The sequence below is a fragment of the Lepidochelys kempii genome, chromosome 10 (assembly GCF_965140265.1).
Source record: "Lepidochelys kempii isolate rLepKem1 chromosome 10, rLepKem1.hap2, whole genome shotgun sequence".
NCBI classification, from domain to species: Eukaryota; Metazoa; Chordata; order Testudines; family Cheloniidae; genus Lepidochelys; species Lepidochelys kempii.
Genome location: NC_133265.1, coordinates 70315459 through 70338498, shown reverse-complemented (window position 1 = coordinate 70338498; position 23040 = coordinate 70315459). Strand labels below are relative to the sequence as shown.

Genomic DNA, 23040 nt, shown 5'->3' with positions numbered 1-23040 from the left:
ATTGAGGAAGAATCTATGTTAACTTGTGTGTGAGGCTTTGGAAGGAAACTGACTTCAGTTTAAAGCTTCTTAAGTGGTTATACACAAGGAAAGGAAAATATCTTGAGGTCCTTATTCTGAAACACTGTCTTGATTGACTGATTCAATCTGTGAGAATTCAAGGATTACTGAATTAACCTGAACTTTTATTTGGGAATGAAAAGAGTCTAATTACTTCTATGCTGGCAGGAACACTGTTTGTATTCCAACAGGATCTAAAGCCTCAACCAAGATTGGGGTTTCATTGTGCTAGGTGCTGTGCAAACACAACGGAACATAGCCTGAGTCCTAAAAGCTTACAGTCTAAAGAGACAGAATAAAGTTTGGGAGGAAGAAAGTATTATATCCATTTTACAGATTGGGAACTGAGGCTCTAACTAAGTGACTTCCCAAATTCATACACTAAACCTGTGGCAGAACTGTAGATTCAGTTCTCATCTCCAAAATCCCAATCCAGCGCTGCAGCTCAAGACCATCCATCTGTTCCCAGATTTGCAAGAAATATTCATTGGGGACAATGGATTATTAACATACTGTACTTGATCAAACACTCTCTGGGATTAGAGGTTCTACTCCGGTGATTCTGCTCACAAACACAGGATTATGCTGATCAGCAGTTCTGAAGGCACATGACTTGGGGCCTTCAGTGTTCCAGAGGAAGATGAAGTCCCGGTGGATGTACTCAGCGCAGCCTGTTGCAAGGGTCATTGGTCTTCCCCATCTGTCTCTGATTTTTATCTTTGTTAAAGTCTAGATCCTCCCTTTTCTAAGGCACCTCTAGAATATAAACATCAAAAACACGGATAATGCAACACTTAAAGGTTGTGATTCTGTTGTGCAATAACTGGGGGAAATACAAGAGTAAATTTTCCACAGAGCCTTGACATGACCGTAACACCTTGTGCATTATTGCACTGTTTACTATCCACGTTCTCACAGAACTCACGGTGTCAAAGCTCTGATCTGAAAACTTTAGCGGTCAGTCTGGATTGATGAGTGGGGCTCTCTTCAGCATGTAACTATTGTCTAAAAGGAGGTACTCTCCCTTTGGGAGGGGTAGTGTGGATCTCTGACATCTTTAATTTTAATAATGAAATACATAGAGACAAGGATATATTTTAACTTCCATTTCCAGAGACTTACAGTAAACAAATATTTAAATTTCTGTAAATGTGCATGCAAATCATTCACAAGAGTAATTAACCAACACTACATGGAACTTATTTGTGCTTATACTCCATTGTAGTATCCTATAAGGCTTGATTAAATACTAACTGTTTTAGAGTGTAAGGGAAGCTGATTATGCAGCTTTCTTTTTTTCTTCAAACATGAATGCAAAGTAAGTGCCACAATTTCTCCTCCTTTAGTGTCTGTACTCACCTTCTGTTAAATCCCCCACTGGTGCAGCTATTTCTCTATAGTAGTGAACTGAAGATCACCCTTTGGCTTCCAGACATCCGTAACTTCAAATTCAGTGTACATGTTGGAAAAGTAGTGTCCTGTTAACAGGTATTATTAAAGTGAGTGAGCGACTGGCAGTAGGGAGCTTTCAGGAAAGGGAATGCACGTGGGTAGAAATGAGAGAATAACTTGGTTGCTTTCTTTTAAAACTGTAGGAAATGCCTGAAATGATTTCTAAGGGTTTGGTTTAGTCCCAGCTTCACAGCCTTCAGCTGCACTTATATTTTAAAAATCTTTAGTTACACTCATCAACAGAAAGCATCTGTACACTTCATATATGAAGCTACTGGATCTGATTTTAGAAACTTGGCTGTGGCTAGTCCAACTCTGATAGAAACCTGAGTCCAGAGTGTCTTCATCAGACATGCTACTCATGTTCAGTGCCTTACTAAATGTAATCCTGTAGTGTTCCTCTTAGATTCTGGTTTTTTTTTTCTGGACAGTCTTATTCCATGAACCACAAACTGGGATGTAAACCTAGTACCTGCCTTCAGTAGTCCAGCTGGTGTTTAGTGAATTAGTGAGGAGCTTCAGATAGTATAGCTGCCTGAGCCTGTTGCCAGTTAGATACCTGAGACTGGTAGATGCCAGTGGTGCTTGTAACAGGATCCCCAAATAACAGTTAGCTACAAGCTCTCCACTAATCTCTTGTGGATTCTCTTCGGACCCAGACAATGGAAAAGAATTAGATGTGGTGCATTGCTAAAATCGCCATTGGCCCTCCTATCCACCATTCCACTGTTTTCATTGTCTGGCTCTGTCTTGTTCATCAAATGGAAATACCCTGTAACTGATATTGTGGTAGCAGCAGGCTCTTAACACTCATAGTTTAAGGAGTAGTGTATCTTGCTTTGAGACTCCTGTGTCCTGATCAGTGACTGTCATTCCCTCCAGTGCCCTGGGATGACCAAAATTTGCACCTGTCTTTTGTCACCAGCTTCCAAACAAGATCAGGTCAGTTAAGTTAACAACCTGCTGTCCCTCTTTTTCCTTTATAACTATAACTTGTTCTGTTGGCTCACTCTCACCTAAACAACATCTTGTGTTCGTTGTGCCTTTTCTGGGCTATGTTTTTTTTGGTAGTGTGGGTTTTCTTGCTGTGCCAGTATATCCATTCTCTGGTTTCTTGGAGGTGAGATTGATAACCACAGGAGATTTATTTCCTTCCCAGACCTCCCCTCCTCCCTCCCAAGACCTCTCATCAAGGATTTAAAACTGCAAACATGTTTCATTTTGCCAGGTTTAGGCAAATGACTCTGTAAAAAGCCTCTTAATACATGCTGAAAGCACACCCAGGAATACAGCCTAGGTTTTTTTATTCTTTGCCTATGTAGTAATTTTATATCCTAGTCATGCTGCCTGGCACCAGAATACTATTTTGCACTGTCATACTTTGTCCTTTTGGCTGCTTCCTCCTCCTGAAAGGAGCAAATATCAAGTTGTCTTATGCTCTTCTCCTCCCTCCATTCTCCAACAGTGGTCAAAGAAAAGATAGCAAACACGTAGTGTTTTACCTAACACAAACAGTTGACAAATTAATTAAAAGAGAAGTTATAATTTGGCAGCCTCAGAGACATGTGAACTAATCTGATGGTAAAGCGGGATGCTAATAAATAATCCACTGTGGATTTGTGAGAGATTTAGAACACAGGCCTTTTCTCTCCACTCCCCTCTCCCTATGGTCATCTAGCACTGACTTTCCAATCTTCCATATGCTTGGTACCATACTTTCATTCAGCAGCTTGTGTTCTCCAGAGGTCTACCGTGATACTCCACTTCATCAGTTTGGCTAGGAACACTTCTCCCTTGCCTCCAGTGCTAAAGCTTTTGGGGATATAGCTTATGAAATACACTGTGTTTATATAAAACTGTACTTAAAAAACAAAAAACTGAGGATGCAGCATAGCTGAGGAAACCCCTTTTGCAATGCAAGTGCTTCCTGTCTCTGTAGACAGCTTCCACAGACTAGATTTTTACTGTCTGCAGTGGCTTTTTTCACAGGAAGGCTAATATAAGTATGACGCTCCCCAAATAGCTTTCATTTTGGCTGTTGTATCCGATAGCTAAGACTCCAGATATGTAACAGGCCAGCTGAGCTGATGCAGGAAATCTGTTGCTAAATATTTAAGGGCTCTGAAGCCTTTTGGTTTAAGACAGGACTTTTTGAATCATTCCGGGGAGATTGAATAATCTTTAAGCATCTCCTCTACCTAGGTAGTGAATAGGAAGCAAGCTTATAGACTTTAAGGTCAGAAGGAACCATCGTGATCATCTAGTCTGACCTGCACATTGGTGGTTACAGAACCTCACATACGCACTCCTGTAATAGACACATAACTTCTGGCTGAGTTACTGAAGTCCTCAAATCATGATTTAAAGACTTCAAGTTACAGAGAATCCACCATTTACACAAGTTTAAATCTGCAAGTGACCTGTGTGCCATGCTATAGAGGAAGGCAAACTCTTCTCTGCCCTGGGTCTCTGTCAATTTGACCCAAGGGAAAATTCCTTCCTGATCCCAAATATGGCAGTCAGTTAGACCCTGAGCATTTGGGCAAGACCCACCAGCCAGACACCTGGGAAAGAATTCTCAAAGTGGTAATGACTATAAAGTTTCCAAGATCAGTCTTCGTGGGAGAAAGCCCCAAAATCCTAAACTTGGACCACTTCTCTCTCCAACCCCACCCTGAAAGAATGGGAAGTGTAGCCTCTTAGCTACAGCATAGGAGTTGGCAGACAGGACTGCTGGGTTCTAGTCTTGACCCTGTAGCAGACTTGCTGTAACCTGGAGCAGAGCACTTAACTCTGTTGCTTCCTTACCCATCTGTAAATGCATATAGTAACACCTCCAAGTAATGTAAGGGTTAGTGTTTGTAAAGCACTATGCTCCTCAGATGAAATGTACAGCACACAAAGTACAAAGTATCTCTATAGATATAAGCCTTTCTGTTGCTGAATGTCCACTTTTAAATGCATTAGAATCTGAACACTGACACTTCCAAATAAAAATAAAATAGTTTTGTGTGCTTTGTTTGAGCTGCTTTAGAAAAGTAGATTGCAGAACACCTGAAAAGTAGCATACTCTGAAAACTGTAATCTTCGGTCCACAGGTTTCAGAGTGGTCGCCGTGTTAGTTTGTATCACCAGAAAGAAGCCACCAAAACTTAATCTGGAAACTGATTTGTTGGTATTGGTTCTATTAATACCAAATCATGTCCGTTTCTAACAAATATTTTCCTCTTGCTCTCCCAGAGGGACTGTTTACTGCCTCAGTCACTGAGATATGGGGTTGAGTTTCCATTATACAAACACAAAGGGTATGGTGCTGAAAATAGGCTCACAAATCCTAATGGTGTTTATATAACAGGATGTGCATGCACTCATCCAGTTCAGGCTAGTTATCGGTTTAAAACCATGTATCTATCAGTGACCGGGCGTATAAGTCAGTTATTATAGTATGTAACCATCAATCCCAGACTTGCTTTCTTGTCAGCTTTGATTTGTAGTGTTCAGTTATTGAACTACATTAGTGTCTGTGGGTGGTATAAAGTTTCATAAAGGATATTTATAGGGCATCTACTGGAAGAAGTTATAATGTGCTGCCTTGGATGTCTGTCATTGGTCAGGGTATTAGTAATCTGTAGCAGACTTGATCATAACAGGAGGTCATTTCAGATGAGCCAGAACAAGGGCCTGTGGTAAACCACCCTGAACTCATTAGTTCAACACTTAGTACCTTTTGGACTTGGATTCAAATTTGGCTGCTCCGGTCTTACTCCAGTAGTCATAAGTGAAAGTTTGAGTGTTGGCTCGGAGGTTTCAGAAACTGTGTGGGTGCCAGCATAGACTTCTTTAGTTCTAGTGTCTCTATCCTTCCTTACAAAAGGAGAAATAAAACTGTAAACAGCCTATTGAAATGCTACAGTATTCTTGATCAGTACACAAGATTGCCAACACTCCTTGATACAGCGGAGAGACGTGCTACCCTACCCTGCAGAAGCTTGTTTAGGCTGGAGAATGAGAAGCTGCTTTCAGGGTATTTCTTTTCCTTTGGTTTATACTGGGGCTGCATTATGGAGAAGCTAAAAGGCGCCTTTGTCATCTCCTTGGACTCTGTAGTACTGTTTGGGAAATCTTAGTTCTTGTTCCCACTGGAAGACCACATATCATGTTAGCTGTGTTGGAGGGAGCTACAGTATTAAAACTGGGTCTCCTACCAGGTAGGACTTACCATGATGAGCCCACTAGTATGGACTCCTGAATGAATTCTAATGTGTCGTGTCGAACAAGCCTCTCTGCAAGTGTACCCATTTTGCCTGATCTAGAGGGAAGGCAAGGAATCTAACAAAACTATGTAGGTCTGATCTCTAGCCCATGTTTCTCTGCATCACGCCATGCAGGACCTATTTCCTTCATGTGCTGCTCAGTTCTAATGGGCTTTAAAAGCATCTGCCTGGGCACGTGCCCTTCAGTTTTGGTTGCATGTTGAGGTTTTGTGGGAGCAGCTTTCTGTTGTAGCTGTTTGCTGTACAGAATACTGTCCTTCAACAACTACCTGATCCTCCATATTAAACAAAACTCTGGCTGTCTTTTCCCTGGATACTCATGCTGTACTATTAAAGGTGTTTCTGTCCAGCTGGGTTGAGTTTGCAAATATTTCCTGTGATGACTTACTATTTCTTACAGTGTTGTACAGAATAAAGCTGAAATCGGGTAGGCTATTTCTGTCTCTTGCAGAGGGTGGGGATGCTGGCACTTTAGGAACATAATTCTTGGCTAGCTGTCACTGTCAACGTATCCTCCTGCAGCAGTGGTGATAAACCACAGTGCATAGCATGGACACTTCTTTATCATTTGTCCTGTGTTACTAACAGTAAAAGCTGAAGGTCACACCAATTCTATAAATAAAGATGTGTACCCACAGGACTGTCCTTGGCAGTCCTACATAGACTTTCACCACAGTACTGTCGTGATTGGTTCCCAAGGATTTTTTTTTTTTAAAACCCATTAAGAGAAGCAGACAGCATAATTCTTCACAATAAGCCTTCAGCTGTTTTAATGAAGGCCTATCTAAAAAATGGAGAGCCAAGTGAACTTTTGACTGGATTCTTATAGCTCTGATATGTTACCATTTGTAAATATTTGTTCCACAGAGCAGACCGAATTTGGTGGCTGCGGTTGGCATGTTTGTGTTGCAGTAGCACTCAAGGCCTCAGTCAGAATGTGTTGTACTCTGCTCTGTACCAAGTCGGTAAAACAGCTCCAACTCCACAGAGCTTGCCGTTCAAATTAAGACCCTGTCTCTTTGGTCTATAGTGTAAGTCCATAATTGGCTTAACTTGAAAACTTCAATAGGTAAGAATTTGTGGTTATTGTAATAATATACTACTAAAGAGTTAGAAGGGATTTCCAAAAGGAAGAAATTCCTACCCTATTTATCAATGTAAAGATATTTCTTATCTTCATAGCTGGTAGCTTAGAAGATTTTAAAAAAAAAAAACCCAACCAACACCCCTGCATAAAGATGCTCCAGCTTTGCTAGGGTTCATTTAAAGATTTGACTCCTAGTTGATCACACCAAGAAAGAGGAAAAACAAGTTGCTTTCCCTCAATGCATTCCTGTCTTTAGCTACATTCCACTCACTAGTTAGGTTAATCTATAATGTATATAAATAATTTACCCCACAATTTCTCTGACTAGGACAAAAAAATAGTTTGTCTCTTGCACCATGTTGTAACCTTACTGCATACTGGTTGGAGGCTCTGGATTGATTTTCCAGTTATTCCAGCCTGTGACATGAGGCAACATAATTTACAGTAGTTCGTAGCTCTTTTACATGCCTTTTTTTGTAAAGCACTTTGAGATCTGGGGATGAAGAATACGAAGTATCGCTGTCCCTGTTTTTATGGGTAAATTTATAATCTTTTGAAATTAAATCCAGGGTTTTTTTGCCCTTGTTTCAATGTAAGAGGATTTTTCTCCTCTTCCACTGAAGTATCCAACTTCTGGATTTTGAGAGATGTTACCTAATGTTAGATCTTTGTTTCTATACCCAGATTATAGAATTCGCCTTCCTCTTGATATGAAAGAAGCTAAACCTTTAGGGTCTCTTCACTTTCTCCAAGATGGTACTAGCCTCCTTAGGCATTTCCTCTTTTCTTGGCCACCAGCTTCTCTGGCTTTGATTTTTGTGAGGGGGACTTTGTGCACATAGTCCCCTGACAGTGGAGTAAAAATGCACCAGTAACTACAAATTCAGCACTAATGTCCCTCAGGATGTTTTGAAACACTAATGTCCCTCAGGATGTTTTGAAAACCAGTAAACAGTTGCTCAGCAGCCTGGACTCCTAGTATCTGAGAAGATCTTTCACTCCTGCTTGTGCCAGGGTGTTAGCTTGTTTTTGAGCACAGAACTTGCCCATCATTTACTAGCTTTATTGAATTTGTTGCAGATGGCTGGCAACTGCTCTGACCTCTTTGGAGTGACCAAGCTGCAAGAGCAGTTTTAGTTACAGCAGGTTAGAGGTGAATAATGGGAAGAGGATTGTGATGGAACTAGCATAAGTTTGCAGCTACCCTTAATCAAGGAACCCAGGTGTTGTGAAATACCTCTAGAAGTGTCTTTTTTCCCCCCATAGGCATTTTTATTTATATTTGGTTACAAGCTTGCCAATTTGCTATCTCAGAAGATAGACTTTTTTGTGTTTGTAAATCTCTCTCCTTGTTGGCTTCTGGTGTGTGAAACTGTTTTTTTAGCTGCTTTAATTTATTTAGTCTAGTTACAGCTGAGACATTAAATCTGGTTTAAGTCGATTAAATTCCATGCATTTTTTAAAATAAACTTCTACCAAGCTGCTCATTTTGATCAGAATCTCCTTGGTCCTGCTGGGGCTTGGATATTTACAGAATCTTAAGACCTTCCCGCCACCCCCCCCAGTCTCTTTTGACAAGGCTATCTGAGTAAGTGGGAAAATCCTTTGAGTAAAGTGCTGAGGCTTTGGTAGGAGATGATTAAAATGAAGGCTGGGTACGATTGCGTTTTTACCTATTCTCGTAATGTTAGCTTGATATAGTGGCTGTTGGACTGTAAAGGAGTCCAAAGCAAGTTACTTAAACTGCATATAGGTCCTCATGTGTTCCTAGGCTAGCTCTCTGCATTTCCAGCAGAAGGAACCTAATCTTGGCATCAAAGTACTATTCTGGGTAGCCTGGTCATTCAAGGCTAGTGACTGCTTATAACTTCTAACAACAGAAGTGTAAACACATGACTAATGCTAAGATGTCCTTGCCCTAAGCAACGCAGCGTTATATTTCTAAATTCAACTCTGCTCAGCCACTTAATGGGTCTTCTGAAAAGCTGAGCATTTTGCATGCTACATTAAGGTAACATGCCTAAAAAGGCTCTCTGCTTGCTCGCCTCTGAGAGCTTGAGTGAAATAGAAAGAATAAATCACTGTGCAGAGAGCAAGTTCTGCTTCCTGGACTCTGTGGTGCAAGAATAGGATTTTGCAGAACCTCAAATGTTGTTCTGAATGAAGTGGGCATGAATTTCAAGTGGAGACGTAGGGCGCACGTTGGCAGCCTATGAACATACATGCACAATCTCTGGGATCCCTGTGCTGCATCCTTTTACTTAATCCTTTCTGTTGAAGCATAAAATTGCTAAACATGCACATTCAGTGTGTACCGGTGTAAACTACCTCAGGGTTTGTGGCTGTGCAGGTTGAAGTGTAAAACTCAACTGGAGCTGTGAAACAAAGTGCCATTCTGGAGTCACCCCTCTTACGATCCGTGTTTACATAATAATTTCTAATCTGAAGGCAGCAGTATCAATCCTCAGAGGAATAGTTCCAAATTGACAGCAATGATCTAGGGTGACAGGATCAGAGGCTGGAAGCAAAGCATAGGTGGGGAGAAGGAATGGACTGTGAACCTAAAATAAAATTTGAAATCTTAAGCTCTACAGACACTGATGGGCACCTAGAGTGGTGTCCTGGCGCACCCCCTCCAGGCAGGATATGTGCTGTGGCACAACAGGGTCACCAAAGCTGTTACATCCGAATGACTGGATATGTGATAGTAACTGTAAACTGGGCTGCGTGTAAATAAGGGGAAAAGTGAAAATGGAGCTTGCTGCTGTCTTAGATTTCTAATTAAGAAGGCAGCACTGAACAGACTGTCAGCAACTGGACGCTGCAACTATAGTTGCCAAGGGAACATTTTTTTTCTTCCAAACAACAACAAACTACTCCAGAGGCCTTAGCTGTTTGATTTCTCTCCCCCCCCCCCCCCAACCCCATACACACGTAATCCCATTGTAGAGTGGCTTGCTGCTTAATGCTGACCTTATTCGTCCCAAGTTTTGATGGGGAGGCAGGTAGGAATAAAGCAGAAGGATTTCCTCTTGCAGACAAGAATGCAGGATGACTTGGAATTGCTCTATTAGGGAACTGTTCTTAGTGCCATAGAAAAAGCCAGGGGTCAGATGCTCATGAAGTAGGATGTGCATTAGTCTCTTCAGGAACTCAATATCTTTGTTTAGTTCCACAAGCACATGCCAGTTCTCACAGGTAACATATGAACCATATTAAAGTTAAACAAACCACTTACTTCTCAACTCTAAGGCTATGTCCTTGGTACCTAAACTCTTGAAAATAATCTTTAATGTAAGTAGTGTTAGGCCCAGCAAGCATATGGCTATATTTTTGCTCTTTCTATTAAAACTTATTTGGATAAAATGTTATCCCAGAAAATCTTGGGCCTCTACAATCAGCAGTTACAACCAAGTAAACATTGGGGTGGGGCTGTGAGAAAATGGGAGTATGTAGGTCTTTGAACACATGCCTCTGCTAGACTAATGAGCCTGGTTTTCAACAGTATTATTGGGTGTGGGAGTGTGGAAAGCCAAGATTTGTAAGGGAACAAAATGCTGATGAAGATGTGGGAAGTAGTTCCATTGAGAACCCAGTTCCTTTTCCTGGCAGCAGCAACTTTCTGCCCCTGCTTGGAATAGAAGTGTAACAACTTCTCTCCCAAATGTCCCTGTCCCTTTTGATAATAGTATGGGGCCTTATCCTGTGAAATCCCAGTGGCTTGGGCTATAGCTGCTAATTGTTGCCAGTCCAAGGTTTTGGACTCTTTCATCCAGGCCCCTGTTCTTCAGTGCTTAAATATCTAACTCAAAATAAGTACTACAACCTCAGAAAATGAGTAAAAATACCAAATAAAGTACCTCCTAATGTGGAATATAGATACCAGAATTTGAGATCTTTTTACAGAAGCAGAATATCATGATTTTGAGAAAATAGTCAGCTTTTTCAGTGCCGGAAGAACTGGTCCTCATGTCTCATCAGCCATATCTCCAGCGATGGGTTGAGCCTTGCATAATATAACTTTTAGGGTTTTCATCCGTCTCTCTGCCTATACCCTGCCCATGGAATTGCATACAGCTTGTGTACTACCATCTCAGTAATGCAGTTTCACATTCTTGTTTTAGCAAGTAATCTGGCATTATAAAATGGGACTGTACAATAAAACTCAAACACATTTTTGTTTAGTTCCATCTTTCTTGGCCAGCATGTTCCCATTACCCAGATTCTGTCCCCACCTATGGTCCTAGACTTAAGTCTCAATCTGCTCTTACGTGCATAGTTGCTGAAGAATCTTGGGGTAGCTGGCATACTGTACACTGCTGCTGGCAGTCACCCAGAGCCAGTGCACCTCTCCTAGTATAGAGATGTCTGACTGATAAAAAAATATATGCAATTAGTAGTCTTATAGCTTCTCTTAAAAGCTTCCTAATTGGATGATAGAATCTCAAAAATACCCTAAGGGATCATTTGCGTGGTACAAGGTAACAGTTCTTTTGTAAACAAAGCAGTTGAGGCTTCTGTCCTTAGTTTTGCTTTTGGTAGAACTACCGTTTTTTTCAGTTGGAATCTATTTTTATGCCTTCTTGGAATTAACACTTGCAGGAACAATGTGTCTCAGTATAATGCCTTCCTTTTTTGTTTTGGGGTTCTTCAAATGTATCTTCCAACACTGTGCTGAGGGGATGAAGTGAGGGCAGTAAGCACAGGAGAACCGCAAAACATGTCAAACTGGATCTGAGCTCTTGAGAGAGAGACTGTGACATCCCATTGTCACTGAGCAGCTGTGCAAGGTCCTTGTTTATATCTAGGACTGCCCTGGAGGAGACTTCGATGTTTCCTGCTTTAGGTTAAAAAAAGAAAAGGAGTACTTGTGGCACCTTAGAGACTAACCAATTTATTTGAGCATGAGCTTTCATGAGCTACAGCCGATGAAGTGAGCTGTAGCTCACGAAAGCTCATGCTCAAATAAATTGGTTAGTCTCTAAGGTGCCACAAGTACTCCTTTTCTTTTTGCGAATACAGACTAACACGGCGGTTACTCTGAAACCTGCTTTAGGTTAGAGTTTGCATGTTTGTCTCTGACATCAGTCACAAACAGAGTTCCAGTATTGGCCCTCTATCTCTTGGCACAAAGTCAGCAGCATAAATTACCACACCCTGATGTTAAAGCAGCATGAAGAAAAGTGGCCATGTATTGATTGTTATGTCCTCCTGCATGATTAAAAAGCGGTTAACTTCTGGACTTCTGAATGTATATTTAGAAACAGACTCCAGGTCCCCCTCAGTCTGTCGTCTGCCTTCAAAGTCTCTGCTATTTCCTGTTTCAGAGTAACAGCCGTGTTAGTCTGTATTAGCAAAAAGAAAAGGAGTACTTGTGGCACCTAAGAGACTAACCAATTTATTTGCGCATAAGCTTTCGTGAGCTACAGCTCACTTCATCGGATGCATAGTGTGGAAAGTGTAGAAGATCTTTTTATATACACACAAAGCATGAAAAAAATACCTCCTCCCACCCTACTCTCCTGCTGGTAATAGCTTATCTAAAGTGATCACTCTCCTTACAATGTGCCACAAGTACTCCTTTTCTTTTTGCTATTGCCTGTGTAGCTCTCGAAAGCATTTGGGGGTAGATGTATATGTGCAGTACTAAAATAGCTGTATTTAATTTCCGGTGCTGCTTTTACACATAGTTTGGAAAAATGTTTAGATCAATAAGGAGTAGGAGGACTATTGTGTGCCTTCAGATCATCTCAGGAGGCTGGTCTCAAAGAGTTAATGGTTGAGAGAGTTGGAGCAGTCGCTCTCTTCCTTGGGTACTTTTAAGGTACTGCTCAAGCAGAGCTTTCTTGCCACATTTGTAAAGGAGGTGGCATTTCCCAAGGAAGATGAGGCTTTTTATTGTGTTGGTTTGGGGACTCTCTACAACATCGTAAAGTGGAAGAGATATTCCCACAATTTATAGGGCTTCAGAATTACTGTGGCCTGTAGAAACTTTCACAGTAGCTGTAATCTCATTTTTTAATGAATAAAATCAGCTCTGATGGTCTGCTCTCCAGTGGAGAGGGATATGAACTCCACCTGATCAGCCCTTTCTTCGAATACTCTTTTCCCCTCTTCATACTCCTGCCCGTGGACAATGTGAATGGGTGCGATCGCAGTGGTTACATACTGCAGCTACTGGGAGCTAAGCTGTATTATCAGTCGCACAGATGTGAGCTGCTCCCCCTCCCAACAAATGGGAGGGATATATTTTGTGAGAAACTAAAATGTTCTGTATGTTTCTGGCACTGTACCATGGAGGGACTATAGCCCATATGAGCTAAGGTTCTGCTGAGATCTGCATTTAAAGCAGGGATTAAATCTGTATGTCTAAGTAATATATTTTCTTCCCAAAATTAGAGCAGTAGCTTTTAGAGTAAATCTACTAGTCTTGCATTTGAATATGACCCTAGTCTCAACTAAAAATAATTTGAGATCAGGCTTTTCAGAGCCCTCTAGAGAGTTCCTCAAGCTTGAGACCTTTAAACTGACTCACTTGTAGACTATTCTGCAATCCAGTACTATTAATAGGAAGATGTGTGAACACTAATCATATGTTTCTATTTAAAGATAGTTGTTATATTTCTAATCAATACTTGTAGGGATAGAGTTAGTTGTGCATGTCCTGATGCTTGCTGCTCATGTACACATGAGCAATTAGTTCCATTCACGTAGTATTAGAGTGAATAGAGGAGAGTCCAAGTGCTCCAGTCTGTGTAAGCAAAGGTATCAGTTTGACTGGTTTTTGGTGGTGGGAGGAGGGTGTTGGGGGCAGAGAGAACCAGGGCTATTCCTTACTAGTTTTCACTCCTCCCCACATGATGGAGGAGAAGCTTCTTTTCCAGCTTTTCCCCTTCTCTCCCGTGGCCAGCCACTCACTCACTCTCCCCCCCCCCCCCTTTCTGGCTGATTCTCCTATTCTGTATGACTTCTCCAGAGCAGCTCCTCTTGCCTTTGTGGGAAAGCCCTGCAGGTGGCAGCAGCATTGGCTTAGAAGCTGCGCTCCCACATGCATGCTTTCAAGCTGTTCACAAGGGTCTTCAGAATGCCAGCCTGATCTGGTTATCTGCCAAAAATCATACTTCAGAACAGAACCTGATATGACTTTTGGTAGTTAATCATATGTCAGAACAGAATAAAAATACTGCCAGACTGCTCAAGGAAACCACTTGTACTTTCAGTGCTGTCTCTTTGTTAGTAAGGTAGTAACTAAATAGGAGATAAAGCTGACTTCCTTTAATAGTCTGCGTGAAACTGAATGTGAAGATCAGTGTTGGAATTGTCTAGTCTTAGCTTGTGAGTTCAACCCCCTTCTATGTTTGGAGTTGTAAGAATTATATTTTTGATAGTATGTCTGTTGCATTGCACTTGGCAATCTTAACTGAATGTAACTAATTCTTTTGTTTGTTTTTAATATTGAATCATTAGTAATAATTCTCTAGTTACGGTTGTATTAAGTTATTTTTACGTGTATGTAAAATCCCTGTGTCTGCAATAATGTAAGTCTTGGCACCAAAGAATCATGTTAGGGGAGAGTCTAATCTATATGTTCAGTAAGTCCACAAAATGTTCTTGTAGTAATAACTTTATTGCAGTAGTGCCCCTAGTGAGCTATGGGCTGTACAGACATAGGAAGACTAGATCTGGTAATCTACAGATGCTACAAGCAAGGCAGTCAGGGTTATAGGAACATCTCCGTCTTCCTTATGTATCCAGTTTATATTTTATCAATTACAAAAAACTTAGTTTTTTGGGGGGGCACTCAGTGTTGAAGTGCAGAAGGGACTGTGGTGTGAAAGGGGAGGGGAAAGGATGGGGCACAGCTGTGAAGGAGCGCATTGGTATAAAAGGCTTTAATTCTCATTTTAATAAGTTATTACCTACTGCATACGTAGCAAAGTTGAATGGAGGAATCCAAGCTCTTCTGTTGCTTTTGGCAAAGCCTCCACCCTCTGCTCAAGAAAACAGGAACTTTGCTTCATATGGTCTGGAGCAATAAAAGAGGAAGCAAATGTCAAAAGTTCCTGAAAACATCACAGAGCTGGATTCCCAGGAGACTGTCAGCTGTTCTTTAAACTTGCTTTAGGAATGTGGCTCCTAACTGGGATATGTGCTGACCTGTGTCCCCTGGGACTATTTTTTCCCCTTCTAGTTAATGAATCATATTCATGCATTTCATGTTAAGAGATGATTTGTGTTTGTATCCCTTTGAGACATGTGCTGAGCCTCTGTCCCCCTTGCATAGTAGTGAGGTGTCTGACCTTTCATGCCCGTGCAGCTTTATGCCTCTCATTAACTCTGAATTCTTGCCAGCTGTTTTAATGTGTGAGCAAAAGGGATAAAACCATCCCCTTCCTGCCCCTCCCCCAAACCTCCACATTTTCCTCTTGGGTTCACGAGGAACAGTAAATCAGAGATAAAAGGCCATCTGCCCTGGCATCCAGCCCTAGCACGCTCCTGGTAAGCTTAGTACAGATGTGCTTCCTTCTTTTGGCAGGAAATGTTTTATTTAGCTCCCTGCAATGAAGTTGGGTTGTGCTGGGTTTTTGGGCGTTTCTTTTTTGGGGTGTGTGTGTTCCCGCCCACACCTTTCAGGCCTATCTAGTGACAGGAGAGGCAGAGTGGCCCAGTAACATTCCTGCCACTAATCTAGCACTGTGCTCTTCAGAGTTCTGTACAAGCACTGAGCCACCACTTCCTGCCAGGAAGGCATGTGGTATACTAATGGACCTGGCATGGGACTGAGAGCCATACCCCAGAGTCCTAAAACTGACTTGGCACTGACTTGCTATGTGGCCTTGCGCTCATGCTCAGTAAGTGTCTGTATGGGTCCAAATTTCTAACTGGCTTCATGCCTGTTGACTAATTTAAAGTCTGTTTAAGCAACTTGTATCACTTAAAACCTGATCTACACTGAAAGAGGTGGCCTTCCCCATTTTTATGGCACCAGTAGACCACAAGGGTCTGATTGGTTTCTGAAAGAGCATTTGTACACTACTTCTCTCACTAAAACCTTCATGTGCTGGAGCTTCTGGATCCTGACCTTTCTGCTGTCCGTGCTAACTAGACTTCAGTATAGAAAACGTTTCCTTTTCTTTTGTCTCTGAGCTGACAAAGCTGCTTATTACAGCACTGCCAATCATTGTAGCAAATATATTCAAACCTTGCTTTACTAACCGCGGAAGTAATGGAGGTAATGTCTCTGGTGTGTCAGAGGATTGTAAATTGACTCTTAAAAGCTCAAGACTACAAAACTGAATTTACCTTCTCTCCTCACAGGTACATTCCACCCATGATCTGGGGGAAGAGTGGACATATCCAGACTGCTCTCTATGGGAAGATGGGGAGAGTGAGATCACCACATCCTTACGGACTTCGCAAGTACCTCACAATGTCAGATGGAGCAACAGCAACCTTTGACCTCTTTGAGCCCCTGGCTGAACACTGCATTAGAGGTTAGTCAAACAACCACTTTGGAATGCAGGGTTTTAGTCTGTCTGATTAGTGACTTGTCTAAATATTTGTTGAAGTACACTTGGAAAAATTACATTGCTGTCCTGGAAAAACCTGGAAAGATTGGGGGCTAACTTTGACTCAATGGGTGGGGGAGATGAGAACTCATAGCCCCCCAAATTGGCTATTGCTTACAAAATCCGCACTGCTCTGTACCTATATACTGAACTTCAGAGCAGGGGCCGTAAAATGTCAGTTACAGATATTTGTGAAAACAGTGCTTCATGGCCTGTGGTTTAAATCTGGGAGGTGGCCATGCATAAATTACTGTCAGACTTGCACTTAGAGCAGTAAAGGATGTGTTCTATATTCCCAAGATTTAATGACTCTAAAACTGACAGCTTGCATTGTAGAGCCTTACATCCTAGTGTGGATAGGAGGGAATTAAATTTGGGTGCGCGCGCGTGCGCGCGCTCTCTCTCTTTCTTTTTTAATATATATGTATCTATAACAAGAAGTTTCAGAAAATAAAATGGGATAAGTTAGCAATAACTCCATACTATGACATATGCTCGGAGTTGCCCAAAGGGTCAAGGGGGTTGGCTTTCCTGGCTGTGGGTCAACCTTTTCTAAAGATCCCAAACAGTTAAAGTGCACAGATCAAGCCAAAACATTTTAGCTGCTGCTATGGGAACTGTTGAGTCACAATGAAGTGGAAGCACTTATTTAGAGGCCAAGCCTGAAGAACCATCATTAGTGACTGCACAAGCCAGATAACGTTGTTCAGATAAAAAGTCAGTACAGATCCCAGCTATCTCTAGAGTGAGCAAAGGGGAATCTCTGTATTTACAACACTCTAAAAGGAGAGGATCTGATCATACAGCAGTTTAATTTAAAACTGTTTTCCAAAGTCATCCTGGACCCAAGATTGAATCTCCAAAAGAGGAGAACTTAAACAAGTGTAGGGTACAAAAGAAGGTGATTCCAGAGATCAGTGGGTAACTATATTTGTAGGTTAGGCAACCACTGCCCTAGTGAATCAGAAATCATGAGCATCTTCATTTGACTAAACATTATGCTGTCAGGAGGAACTCGACCTTTCAGCTCACTGGTACCAGCATGATTCTGTTGAACTTGGATTTCATTGAAACAATGTGAACTCTACTTCTTAATAGCTGGCTTCACTTGCAGCCAGTGGCTCTATTTGCGCCCACAGAAAAGGATGTTTATTCTGTCTAATCAATTCAAAGGGATTCTCTTTGGAAACAAACAGGATCCTCACTTTGTGGTGGGATGCTGCACAGTGACCATCACTGTCATTCTGGTCTAGGTCATTTGTAGAGCTGGAGAGAAATTAATGGGAGACAAGACTTTGCAATAACTAGAGGCTGTCAGAGAGCATGATGTAGAACTAAAGCATTCTTGTTAACTAGCGCTGCATGACAGTGTCTTGGGACCTCAATTACTGTTTGCTCACACACAAAGCACAAAAATGCAGTAGCTGACTTTCTGGAGATGTAACAATGTGCTTGTCCATGTCAGAGCATATCAGGCCCTTAACCTAATTATCTTTCAGCAGACCAGCTATGGAACAAAGAAGCCAAATGGTGACAATAGTTGGTCATGAGTTCTATGTCAGACTGGCCAAGTTCACTTTGGGGAATTTTTTGACGGTAGGGTTTTTAGCTAGTTAGTAAGTGTAGGTTCCCTCAAAGTAAGCAGAGACCTTTAGTCCAGCAGTTTGACATTGCTTTTGTCACTTAATCTTGGGGTTGATGAGGTGGTTTTGTTCAGTTGTTATCGTAGAATAAATTCTTCTGCTGTAGAAGCCAGCCTAGTCTAGACTTCTCTAATCAAAGGATGTCTCACCATGTTGACATATGCAGGAAATAGTACTTCCTGTAACCTGAGCCCCGCTGTCCAGGGCAGAAACCCTTGGGCTTTGGCTTCAGCCCTGGGCGATGGGGCTTGAGCTTTGGTTTCAGCCCAGGGCCCCAACAAGTCTAAGGTAGCACTGGCGACCCTATTAAAGTGGGGTCACGGCCCACTTTGGGGTCCTGACACACAGTTTGAGAACTGCTTCTCTAGGAGCTGTCTGTAGAACTGCTGATGCAAACTTTCATGAAGTCTCTTAAGAAATTCTGTGCAGTTCCCTTTTCAACAACAGTTGCATGTTTGTATTTTGTTTGCACTTAGTTTTGCTACCCCTCCTCATACTAGGTGAACTTCAGTTTTCTTTGCTTGGTAGCAAAGTCATGTTCTAGCTGTCCTTATGTCAAAGCGTTCCCATTGACTTGAAATAGAATGCTCCTCAAAACTGCTTGAGTAAATGTCACTTCAGCCTGTACCTGAGCTTTGTCTTCTTTCTCCCATTTATTAAATGTGCAGAGGATGTCACAATGGTCATCTGCCCTGGAATCGCTAATCACAGTGAGAAGCAGTACATCCGTACCTTTGTTGATTACGCCCAGAAAAATGGTTATAGATGTGCTGTCTTGAATCATCTGGGAGCTCTGCCAAATATTGAGCTCACTTCTCCACGCATGTTCACATATGGTAAGTACTCCTCAGCTTTTCTAACTCATTTTCTAGAAGTTAATTGGTTTCTGAGGGTCCCCAAAGTTAGGCAAACTAGTCTTGGCTTCTCTTAGTTGACGGGGAGAGAGAGTACACACTGAGGAGCAGTTGTGGCTGCCATAATTGCTTAAACTGGTCTGGAAAGATATTAAAAGGCAGGTGACTGAAGGGAGAAGAAGAGTGCAGGATCTCATGTTCAAGGTACAGCAGGTTATCCTAGGAAGGCATTCTCCTTGAGAGGTCTTGGAAAATGTCATGTAACATGGTGAGCTGCCTAGGAAGGTCAGATGCCTTTGGGTAGCCTGGTATATCCCCATCCTGGGAAGAAAGATGGAAGAAATAGGGTACTGGCCCCTGGATGAAAAGTGAATGCCAAGGAAAGCTCAGGTAATTTTGTGTCTTGCTGAATAAGTGACAGTACCATGCTGGCTTGAATTTCATGGGCCTGCATTTTGGGTGTGGAGAAATGTTTCAGCTTCCTCACACTAAGGTAACACGGGGCTTATCAGCATCTCTCCAGTGCTAAAGTGCCAGCTATCCTGGGTTACAATCGCTGATTGTAGTTCAAACCCATGCTTAGACAGGTACAGCTATTTTAATTCTTAGTTGCTCATCTGTAACATGATCTCTCAAGAATGGAAGCATCTCCTAAGATTGGTTACCCAGGAATGCCGTGCAGGCAATTCAGTAACATTCATTGCCTGGGCCTAGCTCGTATGGCATGGGCTCCTTGTCTTGCCTCAGTTTTCTTTTGTACCCTTTTTATTGCGAGCATTTGGCATGGTGGGAGTGAATGGAGATGCTCCATACATAGTGCTAGAATGGAGGGTTATTAGTTTGTATAAAATCCCTGTATCCGATTTCGTTCTAGGTTGGTATTTAGCATGCAGACTTCTAGTCCGTGAGTGGGTTTTTGTTTTGTTTAAATTAGAAATAAACTGCAATATTCTTGAGCTTCCTGGCTGCTGCTTACCTGCTGAGCTAGTAATACTGCGTTACCAGTCTTAAACTTTCGAGATCTTCAAGGCCATAAAGTATGGAAAATGCTGTAGAAAAACGAGACTAACTTTGGGGAGTAACAGGTACTTGGGAGCTGCTGTTAAGAGAATTCCGTTCCCTCACCTTTCGCCTGAGGAACCAGTCAAACCAGTGCTGTATGGATTGAGGTTGAGGTTTTCCTAGAGTATTGCAGTGTCTAAACACCCCACCAGGAGTCTGCATGTGGGCCAAGATTTTCAAAACTGACTAGTGGCTTTGAGTGTCTTGAATTTTGGCAGCCCAACTTGAGTCCTTCCAATGGCCTAAGTCTTTCTTTCAATAAGTGTTGAGCACCTGCTCTCTGCAAATAAAGCCCCTTTAAGGGAGCAAGTCCTGTCTTCTTCCTCCTCCCAGCCACTAATCACTCTTGAAAATCTTGGCTGTGATCAGGCCAATTCTAATTTCAGGCCTAAGAATACCTCCTGAGCCTGGATTGGTCAGAATGGTGGCTAATAGCAGGAACATGTAGTGAAATGAAAATAGTAAACACATAACATTTAAATAGCTGGTATATTGTGTATATACATGGGCTCATTACAACTCTGCCTAGTGGGGCTTACAAATCAAGGCCATATTCTTTAAACATGCAGTTCTATCTTCAGCTAGTGTCAAATCTGAGAAGCCTTAAAGGGAGTCTAGTTCAGGAGTTATCCAAAGCTTACTGAAGATAATGGCACTCTTTGCCTTGACCCCACTGGGTTTGAGCTCGGACCCAAGGGGATATTCTCTAGTGCAGCACTAGAAACGTGGCTCTTTACTACTACTTATAGTCGTGCAAAGGGCAAGGAATGCCCAGTATTTCCTCATGATGGTTCAGAAAAATAACTTCATTTAAAGAGTGCCCTGCAAAACAGTGAGTCAGGCAAGTCTAATAAACTCAGGAATGCAGACTTTCCTCTGACTACAAGCCAAATAGGCCAGCATCCTTGTAGGAATTCAGTGACAGCTAAAATATCCTTTGGGAAAAGGATAACCTTAAATCAGGGATCTTTTGAATTATTCATCCCATAGACCAGGCCTGACCTGTTGCTACTTCAGTTTCAAGTTTCTGAAGCTGTTGCTTGCAACCCGCAAGTCAAATGGTCAGAAATTATTTTGACTGCCAGCTTCTTCTAGAGGAAACCAGTGCAGCCCTGCATTTGTCATCCTGAGGAGAAACTGCTCATTAAGAATGTTAACACTGCAAAGTATTCTAAATCTGCTAAAACCAGACACAGCCCCAAAGCTTGCCAAGTTGAAAATAGCAGGTTCTTTAAAAATCCTAGCAAATTCTGAGCACTACAGTACACTTAGCTAGTCAAAACACTAACCTGATAATGTGTCAGAAATGACCATGCTGATTGGAGTGGAGCAGTATTAGGGCTTATCTACAAGGTGGGGTGAATCACTCTATGGAAATGTGATTTACAAAGCACACTAATGTGTTGTGGATTAATTTGTTCATGTAGACCCTGCTGGTGTGGACTGAAAGTTTCGAATAGCACGATGTAAAAGTGCACCAGCAGGGTCTATGTGGTGTAATGAATGGTGTACCATGTTAGTGTGCTTTAGAAATCACATCCCTGGAGAGTGCATTATTAGACGAGACCTTAGAGTTGGCATAAATGGATTTTAAATAAAAATTATTTGGACTTGCGTTGCAGGGCAGGCCTTGGGTTAGAACCGTAGCGCTGTGGCCCCCAGAGCAGTGAGGAGTTCTTCAGTTAAGCACAGCAGCTCCTGAATTTACATTGGGTCAGATGTGTGGCATTTATTTTGAGGCTTGAGTCAGTGTTGGATTTCAGTTCCTCTTGTTGTTTGGGTTTCAGTTTTTAACTGCCTGGCCCACGGATGCAATGTCCTGATATATTCTGGTTTTGGCAGTGGCCTTCTTTCTCTGGAGAACTAGGAAGATGTCCCACTAGTTTTAAGAGGTACAAGGAGGAGCTGCTGAGATTTGTGAAGTATTACTGGCCGTTTGATTAAAAAACAGCCCTAACAAATGGTGTTTCAGAAGGGCACATGGAGGTGCTGCTCGAAACCCCTCTGAAGGCAGGTGAAACTCTCTTAAATCCTGAGCAGCCCACAACAATCTGTTTCTAATGCACTTTAAGTGAGGCAGACCTGTTGGTTCTTACCAGCTTCTGTCTGATTCGTAATAAGGATCCTGGGCCTTTGCATGCCCACCCTTTAGCTAGCAGAATGCCTGTTGCCTCACTTAGGCAGTGATTCGGGAGAGGAGCCAGCTCACCCCTGCACTTTACTGTAAGCCCTGGACTGCTATTTCTTCCTGTTAGAGCGTCTCTGTCCTCTAGCTCAGTTGTGCTACCATGAGAGCAGGGATTGGGAGCTCGTGATAAATACTAGGCTGAGTGCTGAGCTTGTTAGCCAGAGAGATCCATGCAGCTATGTCCCTTCCCTGAAACTGCAAAGAATTAAAAGGTCTAACAGGCTGTGGCTCTGCCTCAGAGTGAATCTATTAAAAATGGGGCATGTAGGACGAGTCTAAAGAGTGTCTGTCACAGGGGGAAAATAGAGGAAAGTGTGAAGGAGGACGAGACAGAAAATGGGGAGAGGAGGAGTTCTGCTGTTTGGTCTCCATCGTCTCGGTCACTGGCTATATCCCAGTAGGGCGTGATGGGAATATCCATAGAGCAACACAAGTTTACCTAAACACCCCATTCTAGGTTCTATCCAAGGATTCCAGTCTCAAAGCAAAGTGCCCAAGTGCTGGCTTCCCACTACCATTCTAGCTACAGATCTAGGTATCTGTTCGCTCTACCAAAGGCGGGCAGCACAACACATTGTATGTCTCCCAGCTCACTTCTATCTGAATATACCCAGAAGTGACCTGAAGAAGAGCTCCATGTCAGCTCGAAAGCTTGTGTCTCTCTCTCTCTCTCACCAACAGCAGTTGATCCAGTGAAAGATATTACCTCACCTACCTTCTCTCTTTAATACCCTGGGACCAACACAGCTACAACACTGCAGGTACCCAAAAGTGACTGTTGTAACGGCATCAGGAAGGCAGGCTGTAACAGATTCTGCATTCCATAGGTACTTGTCATGAGATCACCCCAT

At 42.2% G+C, this 23040-nt stretch overlaps 1 protein-coding gene across 4 annotated transcripts in view; it reads left to right on the top strand.

The window, feature by feature from the left end:
• The window catches only part of ABHD2 (abhydrolase domain containing 2, acylglycerol lipase), a 59635-nt gene that overhangs the window by 15532 nt on the left and 21063 nt on the right, over positions 1–23040 (top strand). For 3 of the 4 annotated variants that reach the window (XM_073304157.1, XM_073304158.1, XM_073304159.1), the window contains 2 exons: positions 16192–16367; positions 18754–18921. In XM_073304157.1, the coding sequence (XP_073160258.1) occupies positions 16192–16367; positions 18754–18921 (344 nt within the window). Of the gene's footprint in view, positions 1–14190; positions 14209–16191; positions 16368–18753; positions 18922–23040 lie in introns of those variants that run through there. The other variant, XM_073304160.1, reaches the window with a different exon arrangement.